The following is a 12,808-nucleotide window of genomic DNA, read 5'->3' as shown; positions in this document are numbered from 1 at the left end:
ATTTATCAAGCCCGTGAAAAATGATGCATTCAAAAAGCTTCGGGGGAATATACGTGATTACACATTAATGTATTGCTTTGTGTTTTTATATAGTCTTCGTGTCTATATATCGTTAATTAGTATAAAAATGTTCAGAATGACTACTAGCTAAAATGAGGAGGAAGACGCCAATAGAATTTTTATTAAAATCCATATATGCTGGGATGTTTATAAGTAGGTCGCCAAAATGGTGGATGAGTCGGAATTTTTTAATAAAATGATATTAAGAAAAACAGAAGTAATATTGTCTATTTGTTATTTTGTGATAATTAATTGACTGGATTAGGATGAACCTTTATTTATTGATAAATCCATGAGGTAAATTAAACACTTGAACTTAATTTATTTTTCCTTCAAACATACACATACAAAATAATTATGAATTCATAGGAAGATCACTATACGTCTCAAATACAAAACGTTTACCAACGATCTTTACGAAAAACGTCTATCGCATTCTAAATGCGAATGCAGGCAAAAAGCCTCGCCAATAGTACAATAGTCAGACACAAAGAAGACCCGCGCCTACCAAACAGTGGAGGTAATCGCCTGAAATATGATAAAAGGAAGTGCAAATATATCTTCCGTATCAATATCCAATAATCACGACCATTAATTCTGCGATGTTTCCGAAAGATTTCACTCCCTTTGCGACAATTTATTTATGACGCGTGCGTGACATGCGAGTTAATTCTTAGGAGTTGGATGTGTTATAAATTTCGTTTTAAGAGATTTTTTTAAGTCATGTCGGGCTACTGGGCTATTACGCCGGATGGTAAGCGATAACCACCGCCCATGACAAGCAGGAGGGCCTCTGTGAAAGCGTTGTCCGCTCTTAGGTGTTAGGGATAAGAAAAGGACGACATGGACTGGGAAGGGTGAGGAAAAGAAAACGGACCTCCGGATCACCCAGTCGCCGTCCGAAAAATGTGGGAATCCTGCTTTTTCACGCTGGTTTTCTACCGCATGGTAACATTGGCAGTCATAGCATAACGAAAACGTGCTGAAAAATTGGTTAATTATCTAAAAACAGTTCAATTCGTTGGTAAGATTACAAACCTACGTTATAACATAGTTAGTAGTTATTACTTAAAACCTCATTCTAAACAAAATAAACCAAAATGCTTTACTCAATTCACAATACTAACCACAATTGAAGAATTATTAAAATGTTTCAGAATTCATTAAACCAACAGCATTTCCTTGTTTTAGAATTATCTCACTGTCCTGAATTGCCCATACAATGCACGGAAGGAAGCGCAGGCAATATTATCAACAATAGCCTAGTGTTTTATGAGCTCTGCGTATTCCCTATATAACAATAGCAGTATTTAATTTTTAGTTTTATAGCATTGAAATGCTTTATAAATGAGAAATTTTGAAAGAATAGAAAAAATTTGATCACGAGGCAGGATTCGAACCTGCCTAACTAACTGTATCTTGCCTAACCGTAGCAACGCCTAGCCTCTCGGCCACCCGTGATCCTGCCACAGTAATCGAATTTCTTCTACTCTTTCGGTTCCCCTTTGTTAAATTTAATTTTTCAATGCTATAAAACTAAAAATTAAATTTAACAAAGGCCGCGTTCCATCGATACAATATTGTAATCATTAAAATAATGTTTCGTATTGGTTGTGATGGTTCTTAATCATCTCAATAGATGGCGTGGGGTGCCCCTTAGGCACATGAAACCGAAAGAGTAGACTAGAAGAGTTTACTCAGCGAGCAAAGTCGCAGGCGTAAAGCTAGCTATTAATATAATAACGAGGCAAGATTATTTACGTTTAACCTCTTTAACCTCTGAAACTAGGTATTCTACCTCATCAATAAAATATTTTACATTTCGAGAGCTATATATTTACCGAGCAACATGGGCAATATGTCGTTAACCCGAGGAAAGACGGGACGAACAGCTAGTATATTCTGAATAGTTTGCTCTGACAGTCGCAGATCTTCAGATAGCTCTCTTTACGCCGAGGAATGAGTTCATATCATTATAAATTTATGAATTGCTAATATTAAGTTTCCAATGAAGAAAGTTGATTTAAATATTAAAACTTAAATGATGAGTGTTGGTTAAATGTCTCTCTTTATATAATAAAGTGGTAAATGTTGAAAATATTAAATTTATAAATACGTTAAAATTAAATTTTTACATTCTTGTATGTCTATGAATAATTATACTAGACCCGGCAAACGCTGTTCCCGCCTTACTCTTATAAATTAGGGGTATGAAAAATAGATACCTACTCGATTCTAAGACCTACCTGATATGTACAAAAAATTTCATAAAAATCGGTTCAGCTGTTCTGGAGGACGGTAACTATGACACGCCATTTTTATACATATATACATATATATAGAGATAAGAAAATTGACATATTTTTGTTTTACTTTACCTGTATACATATAAATATAATAAACCCAATAGAATTAGTATAGCATACAGCGTATTTTCTTTGTTGTATTTCAAATGCGTTTACACTCAAAATATTTTGTGAGCATTCGTGCACTGCAATACCTTGCGCATAGTTGTCTAGTCGTTAAGAATGCACCATTTCCTTCAGAGCTTATTTCGTTCTTTAGTATCTACAGAATTTCTCTACAATATTCTGCACATGTACAATACTGCGCCCCGCGGTTTCAACCGCGTAAATCCGTATCCCGTAGGAATATCGGGATAAAAAGCCTATTGCCTATATGCTATTCCAGTTGTCCAGCTGTCTACGTACCAAATTTAATTGCAATCGGTACAGTAGTTTTTGCATAAAAGCATCAAACACACACACATCCTTACAAACTTTCGCGTTTATAATATTAGTAGGATTCTTAGAAATCAAAAGGGGCTGAGTTGAATATTAGTTTGATGTTATAAGAAGATTCTTATTATCTCAGCTATCTTCATATCTCATTAGATAATGCAATTCTATATAACCGCCTAATTGATGTAGTCAGTTGATAACAAATCACAACCAGTCACATAGATTATATTAACAAAGTGAGAGTAGTTGGGCTGAACATTGAATAATCATCGTTTGAACATCGAGGTGCAATTCGCGAGTGCGCCATGATTTCAAATGATTCGACATTTTATAGGATTCGATAACTAATCGAATTGTGACAAGTTATAAAAAGCGACCTCTGGATCGTAACTGACAATTATTCGTGCAACTGATTATTAAAACACAATTTATATCCGACATTATTAAGATTCAATTGTTATTTAATGTAATATTAAAAGCGTTTTTTTTTTTCAGGAACTACTTGAAAAGCGAATAAAGCATTTAGAAGGACAATTAGAAGAGGAGAAACGAAAAACCCAGCGCGAGCGCATGGCCGTCACTAAGCTGCAGAATAAATTAATAAAGGTAAGGATAATAAAAGCTAAATTTATAAATTAAACTAGCCCCGACTTCGCCCGTGGTACATATAGAGGCTATAGAGCCTTCCACAGTAAATGGGCTATCTAACATTGAAAGAATTTTTCAAATAAGACCAATAGTTTATGAGATTAGCTCATTCAACCAAATGAACAATCAAACTCTTCATATTTATAATATTAGTATAGATACATATTCTCTCTGGAAGGATAGGCATTTTATATCATTGACGCAAGCACATCACCAGTATAGAAAGTATAATTGCGCTACTGATTCTTCTTTTTTATTGGAATATGGAAAGAAGATATAGAATTATTAAGTTAATAGGATAACGTAGGTTCTGATGATGATGAAATTATTCATCACTTCCTTTAATTGACCATTAATGTGAACTCAAGTGTATTGTATACGTAAAGATACATAAATTTATCTACATGATTGTCCCAAAAGAAAAATATAATCGACATAAAATAAGCTAGATTTAAACAAATACTACAAAGCTTTAACAGTCAGTCTAGACCAAAGGTCCGTCAAAATATATACATGTTTGGAAGATAAACATTGCTCTTCAAGACTGCGTTCGTAAATCGTCTAGGTGCGCCTGTGTCCGGTACAGACCTAGATTGTAAATAGCAAGTCTAGGCAAACTGATGATACAGCCTAGGTATATAGTTGAAGCCTATTTTTAAAGTCTAGTTCTCGCAGACTGAATTGATTTGAATAAATATGTTTGAAAGACAAATATAAGCGTTTTTTATGTCTTCAAATTGTCAGAAATATACCAAATTTAAAGGAGATATTAAACAGTCAGATCTAATGATGAAATAAAGTTCAGGTAGTCAATATTATATGTCACTTGAACGAAATTTAAAACCAGAATCGATTTTTAGGTACAAAATAACGTGTAGTCCTCAGTCTCCAGTTAGACATCAAATTCAAAAAAAAATCTGTAAATATAATATTACATACATTTAGATATAAAACATTACAATAAATAAAAAAGTAACTCTGCCGTCAATCCGTATGTCTGTCTAGCTCTTCTTCACACCTAAACCACTCAATCGATTTGTATGAAACTTAGCAAAAAGATAGTTTGAAAGAGGACATAGGATATAGTTTTTATTCCAGAAATACCAAGGGAACGGGAGCTATGCGCGGAAAACCCCGGACAAAGTAACTTTGACTACGAGGGTGAAACCGCGAATGAAAAGCTTGCATATATTTATACTGATACATGTGTATTATCATCAACCAATATAGATATGTCTTTATTTTATTGTACTGGTTTGTATATTATTTAGATCTATACCATAACATGGAGACAATGAAACCATTCACATAGTTTTTATCACAACCACATAAACAATAAATAAGAAATCATCAGATATTCAAAACAATCGATTGATCTCCGTGGAAATATTACTTAAACGCACTTGATCAAGTCTTGTAGTACGATAACTATACAAAACGGTTAAAACTAAAAAGAACAAGCGAGAATCCATCGTATTGCATCACGAGCTACGTATAGAATGCAGTAATATACACAGAAACAATTTCAGACGGCGGTCAGTGGCAAGTCAAACTGAACTGAGTGTTTGCTAAGCCTGGACTGCGGCCTGCCCCTTCACAAACTGTTATAAACTTACTCTCGAGTCGTGAATTAATCCGATTTGCACTTATTTAACTTAAGTTATTACTAATTACTTTTGTTTTAAATGATTAGAGCTGGGCGATTATTGGATAAAATGGATGGACCCGAACATTGGTATTATTTGTAAGTTTTACTAATTCATTGGTAAAAAATAAGAATCCGTATTGAATAATGCAAGTTTTGACTTGAATATATATCCTCTCATTAATAAGATATTCGATGTTATTGTTATATGATTGACAATGGAAATATTATTAAAAACTTTTATAAAAATGTCCATACCCCTTTTACCCCATTTAGATTGTATTATACGAATGTAGCACACATTCAATATTATATTTTCTAATAATTTTTTTAAATATCATTTACATTACACACGAAAATAGACATATTTTAATTATAGTGACTATCGCATGTATAATGAAATGAATTCAATGAAATACCAGCTTCTTATTTGGGTCCAAATTGAGGAGTCTCTCGCTCTCATCCCCATACAGAATTAAGATATTAATAATAAGCATAAACGCAAATAATGTATAAATCTCAGAGCTTGTTTAACATAGTGTAAAACGACCAGACGATGTATGGATAAACTTTGCCTTAACATCGAGCGGGCAGATTATGCTGTCGTACACTGGGATTTTTAAAACGAAATAATTTTGCTTTTAGTGATAGTCGTCTGAATTCTCACTTGCTCTTAAACAGAGACATCTTAGTTTAAAGGTCGATTATGTCGGTCGGTATGTCGGTTACGTATAAATGTAGAAACATGAAAGAGAATCTAATAAACCGCGTTAAAAAGAGAAACAGTTGTTAGGAGGACGCAAGATTCAATGAACATATTAATATATGTAAATCTCGTGTCACAATGTTTGTCCTCAATGGACTCCTAAACCACTTAACCGATTATAATAAAATTCGCACACCATGTGCAGTTCGATCCAACTTGAGAGATAGGATAGTTTGAATAATTTTAATTACGATAAATGACAACCCAGACGGAGCCGGGGCGTGCAGCTAGTATTTATATAAAATAATAATGAAGAATTAATGCTTCTAATCGACGTTGACTAAAAATTATATTACACCATGTTAATTGTAAGGTTGTCATAATACTTGTCAAATATTTCATCAAACTTACATGTGTACTTAATTGTACTTAAAATTGGGCAGCAAACAAAGTTTGATGTACTAAGGTCTACCTGCTATGGAAACCAGTGATTATAACTGATTTTTTTAATACGTCATTTCTTAAATTCATTGCTTCAATAATTCAGTGGATTCAACATCGTATACCTTGTATTATGTTGGTTAAAATGACAAAACTTTGTAGTTATAATTGAACAATAAATAACGTATTATTTATGATATAAATTTGACAAAAATTTACGTCTACATGATATAGAAAATCACGAACTAATTGTGTCACCAGCCTTAAGCAGGCTCACGTGCAAAGTTATTAAGTAGGTGCTCTTTGAATCACACACCTGTATTTATCTTAATCGCTGTTGCTAAGTTTGATTTACGTTTATCTGCGAACTTTGGTTAAAGTGCCTTTGTTTTGTCTTTACCGAAATTTAAAGCAATGAAAAATGAAACAGACATGGATTTATAAGAGGTTTTCATGGTAAATGAAAGAAATATTTTGGAAACCTGTATTAATACTGCATTTTCCTACATCACAGGTTGTCTGGTAGAAATCACTTGTTATTGATAAGACCGCCTTTTGTACAATAATCCTATTTTTGCAGTGTTTCTTTTGTATTGTTTTTCTGGTTGTACAATAAAGAGTTAATTATTATTATTATTAATACTGTATAAAAGAAGTTTGCATATATTTCATGTGTTTGTTACCTCATTACTTTTTACTGTGTGAACGGATTTTGATGATTATTTATTTATTTGAAAGCGGGTGCCTCCCATGTAGTTACATTTAAATTTGGTCTAGTACTGACAATTTGAAGCCGGTTTAGGTTTAAGTTAAAATGATGTATCACACTAATATCATAAATGTGAAGTTTTTTTGTTTGGATGTTTGTCGGCATTGGAGCTGGTGGGTCGCCTGATGGTAAGCGATCCCACCGCCAATTAACATTTGGAGAGACGTAAGGTCGATTGGCAGACCTTATGCCACTTCAAATGCATTGACCTTAAATGGAAAGGGATAAAGAAAGACTAGAGATGAATGAAAAGAATAGAGTAAATGACTGCGTAAATAAAAGGATGCTTAATGTTGCTATAGTATACATTTATTTAATTTTGTGATTTTAAGGCTAGATATTTGATCGTTCTATGTAAGCCTTATGTATTATTACGTATTGTAATATTGTTTTATACATAAGTAACCTCCTCAAATATAATATAACTAGCATACCCGGCCACGCATTGCTGTAGCTGGGTGATAATTAAAAATATGAGGATTGTAAATTATTAGGATAATTAATCGAAATAAAAACTATCCTTTACCTTAAGATGGACCAAATTACACATAAAATGCCAAATTTCATCAGAATCGGTTGAGTTGGTGAAGAGTTCATTGGGAACATACACCATGACACTGCATTTTTATATATTAAGAATAAGGTTATATAATATGTTTTAAACTATACTTAGAAAAAATCAAGTATTACCTACGTACATAGTAGATGCAGATACCGGTATGCTTATTTAACTTAGTGCATAACTTAATAATTTTCTCCATTTATGTTTATGTCACGTTAAAACTTTAGTTATACAGTGAAACCTGGTTAAGTGAGACATCAAGGGACCTGCAATGTCGTTTCACTTATAGAGGTATTCCACTTACCCAGTGTCTCAGATATACAGGTATAAATAAATATCTGTCTCATTTACAGAGGGTTCCATTAATAGAGGTCTCTTCGCGTGTCTTCCCACTTTCATAAACGGATATTAACTTCAGTTTTTCACGTAATGATAACGATTGTAGCTTTCGTTTTGACATTTTTCAAATAAACATGTGTATGATAGTAAAGCGAAACTAAAACTGAAGGTAATTGAAGGTCAAAATTTGTACTTATGTACTTGGAATTGCGTGTGGAATTTGTGGGTAGAATAAGAATGAGTAAACAAACAATGTTATCTCAGTTACAGAGGTTTATGCATATAAAATTTACTGGCTGTCTCAATTATAGAGGTAACTATGATGATAAATCGAAAGAACAAATTCCAGATATAGAGGTTTACCTCGTCCCACTAACAGAGGTAATTCAGTGCCAAAGTATTGGGACCTCAGCATGAGTTCCAGTTATGGAGGTTTCTCACTTATCCAGGTCCCACTTAACCAAGTTTTACTGTACTCGACTTTTCTCCATTAATATTCTCTTCATATGTTTAATTCAAAAATGCAAATAATTTGCAATACATCCACCATTATATTCTGGAATTAGATGCTTCCGTGACTCCCATATGCACGGAATGATAAAACAAATATGCACAACCGACCGCAACAAATCGCCCAGAAGTAATGAATCAATCTCGATCGTAATTACGAGCGGCGACTCAAAGGGCGGCGCGTGCGCAGGAATTCGCGTGACCGATTCAATTAACTGGTTGTAAGGCGGGCTACGCATGGACTTTTATTTATTTATTTTTATTTAATTTCGAGTAACTCAGACTCATTTTGTTAATAACAATAAATTCTTAAAAACTATGTTAGTATATTATATCTTATATAAAATAAAATAAATGTGACTACTAGGTATGCCAGCCACTACTACAATGCTATAATGGAAGCAGATAGTTTGCAGCAGTGGTTGACATACCAGCAGTCAAGCCCCTTTTTAAACGCTTTGACTTTGCAAAAGATAGAATAGTCGGGAATCGAATACAATTCTTTTTTGTCCATTCTATAGTAAAACAATGTACATCCAAAATTAGTTTAATGTTTCATATATTTTTAAAGTAAATCCTACTAATATTATAAGTGCGAAAGTTTGTAAGGATGTGTGTGTGTGTGTTTGTTGCTCTTTCACGCAAAAACTGCTGAACCAGCTGAACCATATTTCAACGGGATATGGACTTACGCGGGTGAAACTGCGGGGCGCAGCTAGTAGTATATATATTTTACACAGGTTATACCTAGCAAGAAGGCCAGAGCCTCTCAACAAAATTTTACAATTATCAAAGTGAAATAAAGATATTCACAATAACTATATATCTTCATTTATAGAGCGACATGGCCAACAGCGAACTACTACTATTTGAAACCATCATAAATCTACCTCGTGAATACAATTATTTTAACCAATATTTCGGAGATAAAAAGATAGGCATGGTAAAAACTACAATTCTAAATTTAATTTGTAACCTTTATTAAAAAGCATGTTATAAATTCACCAAAAGCGCTTAAAACAGACGTGAAAACCACAGTTTTACACAGATATTTCAGCGTTCATCCCCCACCTGTCCAGTCGCATCATACTCTTACGCATCGCCACGTGACGTTTGATTGACGCGTCACTGCGTGTTGCAACGCAGTTAATCGAAAACTGAAAAGTTGTTAAAACCAGTTAACTCCCACACTTCCATGATTTGTTTTTGGTGTGGACGTAGGAAGGATGTCATATTGGAATGACGTTGACTTTTTTAAAGATAGAAGGAATATGGTGTTCGAATTTTGAAAATAAATTTTCTCGTTATAGTTGGAAATATAAAGGCTATGGAGTTACTTCCAGTTTGAGGTAGAGACAGTCAGATATGCCCTTCCAAAAAAACGACTTTAAATTAATTTTAATTGAATTGCTTAAATCTTTGAGCTTTTTAAATCTATTTGGCTTTTTAGTAAATTCTGAATGTATCTATTAATATCATATACTTAATAATATCATATACCACTTTAAAAGCGAAAATTTTAAATATAATATCCATAAAAAATATCGGTAATATATAATTAAATTCAATATGTGAAATTAATTGAATATATCGTAATATTAATCGCAGCGTTTATACCGCAAATGACTAATTTTCTTAAAGCCAGATGAAAGAAATATACACACACTTAAAATTGCAACTTATATCCAACCATCAAGGTATAATATTACACGACACAGTCCATTTATTTCTGTTCAACAGCAATCACTTGGTCTTCATTTTGTCGTAGGTCGCGCTGGCCGGTGTCCAAGGAATTTCGTCTAAATATTTACTAATGATATGTTTTTGTTACAGGTAAGGCAAGCACACCTGCGCTGCGCAAATACTTAAATAGTGAGTGGAAGCTCAAATACTGACTTACTACTATGAAACTTTGTTATATGCATGTGGAATTGTAAGCTACGTCTGAAAGTACGAATAAGGTATGATCTGAAATTGTTTTCTAGCCTCTAACGAGAAAATTTCGGCAAGGCTACTTATACTGCTTTATACATTAGTACGTTATATATTAGTAGCGAACATCGGTAGTATGTCCCTATGCAGTTATGGTTAGATCTTGAAAACAGCGTCGTGGATTTTGATGCGATCAGTTTTTAAGTAGATAGAGTGATTCGAGATAATGTGTAGATGTATATAAAATGCGTTAAATAAATAACAGCCCTACGAAGTTAATATTGGCTAATTGGGTTAATATTGTATATAAATTATGCTAGTAAATTTTAAGCGCCTTAAAATAATTCTGCAATCGAATTGCAGTTTCACACAATAATACAAAAACCATGAAAATCCATCCGTCCCTACTTGACTTGTATCAAATGTTTTCCGACCTTCCCATATACATACATACAAGATTTAACGAGCCATTACATAATACAATCAGAAGTGAAATTGACCATCAATATGTAGGGTCTTAACGAAACAGCAATTAAGTGCCGCAATAGTCGTAACCGTCCCTTACTAATCAAACTTCGAGGATTCAATTACTTGTGACTGGGATGACTTTAGACATGATCTTGTGGTACCCTTTTACGTACTGTGTCTGAAAACGCGCCAGGAATAAAACCAGACTTAAAATTTATTCATCTAAGGGGGCGTCCATAAATTACGTGAGGTGTTTAAGGGGGGAGGGGGTCAAGTAAAATCTTTCCAAATCTCACTTGGAGGAGAGCGGGGGTTTTAATAAATATCACGTATTCAATCAATATCAAAAAATCCTGAAAAATGTCTCGCATAATTTATGGTCGCCCCCTAGTTAAATTCTTTATTATACGAGCAAACAAACACAAATTATATATAATTTTTTATTGTATAGACTAAAAAGAGAGACGATGGATAGTAAAAGGCACAAATGTTATAATAGGGTGTCTTATCGCCTGTGGTGTCTCTGCCAGATAACATGATTATGAGTTATATTCTGCTGGTATGTCTGTACGCTATGCTAGCTAAAGTATGGCAATATAATTAAAAACTCCAGGGTCACGTTATATATTTTTTGACCAGGGTTAGAGGTATTAAATAGACAACGTTTTTGTCTATGATGGAAATGGCGATTTAAACCACGGATTTCCGGGATAAAATTATCCTGTGTTTCGCAAGTTTCAAACTGTCAAATTTTATACTTTGTCAAATTTTATATAGATTCACTGGTTTAAGAAAAGACAGACAGACTGAAAGACAAACAGACAGACTGACAGATAGGCAGAGTTACTTTCGCATTTATAATATTATATAGACGCGACAAATGACTGTCGCGTCTTAGGGTACAGTGGGTAAACTCTTCCATACTATTACACTTATCTTTAATTGTTCCCGTATTATGCATGATAAAGCATAAATAATTATTATGTTGGGTAATAATAATTATTATGTTGGGTAATAATAATTATTTAGCCTTGCTCTAATAAATTCAACGTTTAGTGAATGTGTATTTTAACAATGCAAAGAAGATAGTGTGTATGATAGCTCATAACTCATTGGTGGAAATAATTTTTTCCAGACAAATTTGTTTTGACAGGTTCAAACAGTTTTGGCTGTAACATATATACATATAGTATAGATATATATATAGATGTAGATAACAGTATATATATAGAATATAGATATACATCTTCATTGCGCTTTTCATATAATACAATGATATGAAAAAAGTGGTTTTGAGCTAACGAGAGATTCAGCAACAGCTTAAACTCCAAGAAGTAAGCTATACGTCCAACTTTTCAATATTATATTGTTACGGTCCCATTCATAAAAATAGGTTTTCGAAGGTTTAAGCATATATTAGTTAAAGTGTTATATAAGCTTATAGGAAGATTGATAAAATTGTTTATTATTTATTATATGTAAAATTCTCGTTTCACAGTTTTCGTTGCCATATTTCCCCGAAACGGCTTGACCGATTTTGATGAAAATTTTTTGTACTTAAAAATTTCAAAATCGGCCAACATCTATTTTTCATCCCCCTAAATGATCAGAGTAAGGCAGAACAGCGATTGCCGGGTGCAGCATAGTATTCTATAACTTTTTGTTTTCTTGAACAAAGCATCAAACGCTAGTTGTTTAAGTCGATATTTGAAATAAATTTATCCGTTTAAAGTGGGTTAAAAGAGAACCTATAGGAGTCGATTACATAGAAACATATAAGTGAAGCTAATATTGGCATGTGTTAGGAAAACTTAAGATATAATTGCACCATGTATAACTGAAAATGATACGGTCTATATTATCTGATATTATATTAAATGTCCAGACAGTTTGTGTATCATTCGCTCATATATCATACCTAGTCTTGCCATAAATATTGTAATAAAGAAAAAAGAAAATTGTTAACTGCAAATAACATTTATTACTT

The 12,808-nt window shown here is 33.1% G+C and overlaps 1 protein-coding gene across 3 annotated transcripts in view; it reads left to right on the top strand.

Annotated features, from left to right (window-relative positions):
* The window catches only part of LOC119834762, a 307,955-nt gene that overhangs the window by 104,444 nt on the left and 190,703 nt on the right, over positions 1-12,808 (top strand). For all 3 annotated transcript variants that reach the window (XM_038359236.1, XM_038359235.1, XM_038359237.1), the window contains exon 3: positions 3,297-3,407. In XM_038359236.1, the coding sequence (XP_038215164.1) occupies positions 3,297-3,407 (111 nt within the window). The remainder of the gene's footprint in view (positions 1-3,296; positions 3,408-12,808) is intronic.

Source organism: Zerene cesonia, chromosome 20 (genome assembly GCF_012273895.1).
Source record: "Zerene cesonia ecotype Mississippi chromosome 20, Zerene_cesonia_1.1, whole genome shotgun sequence".
NCBI lineage: Eukaryota > Metazoa > Arthropoda > Insecta > Lepidoptera > Pieridae > Zerene > Zerene cesonia.
This window is presented reverse-complemented; position numbering and strand designations above follow the sequence as displayed.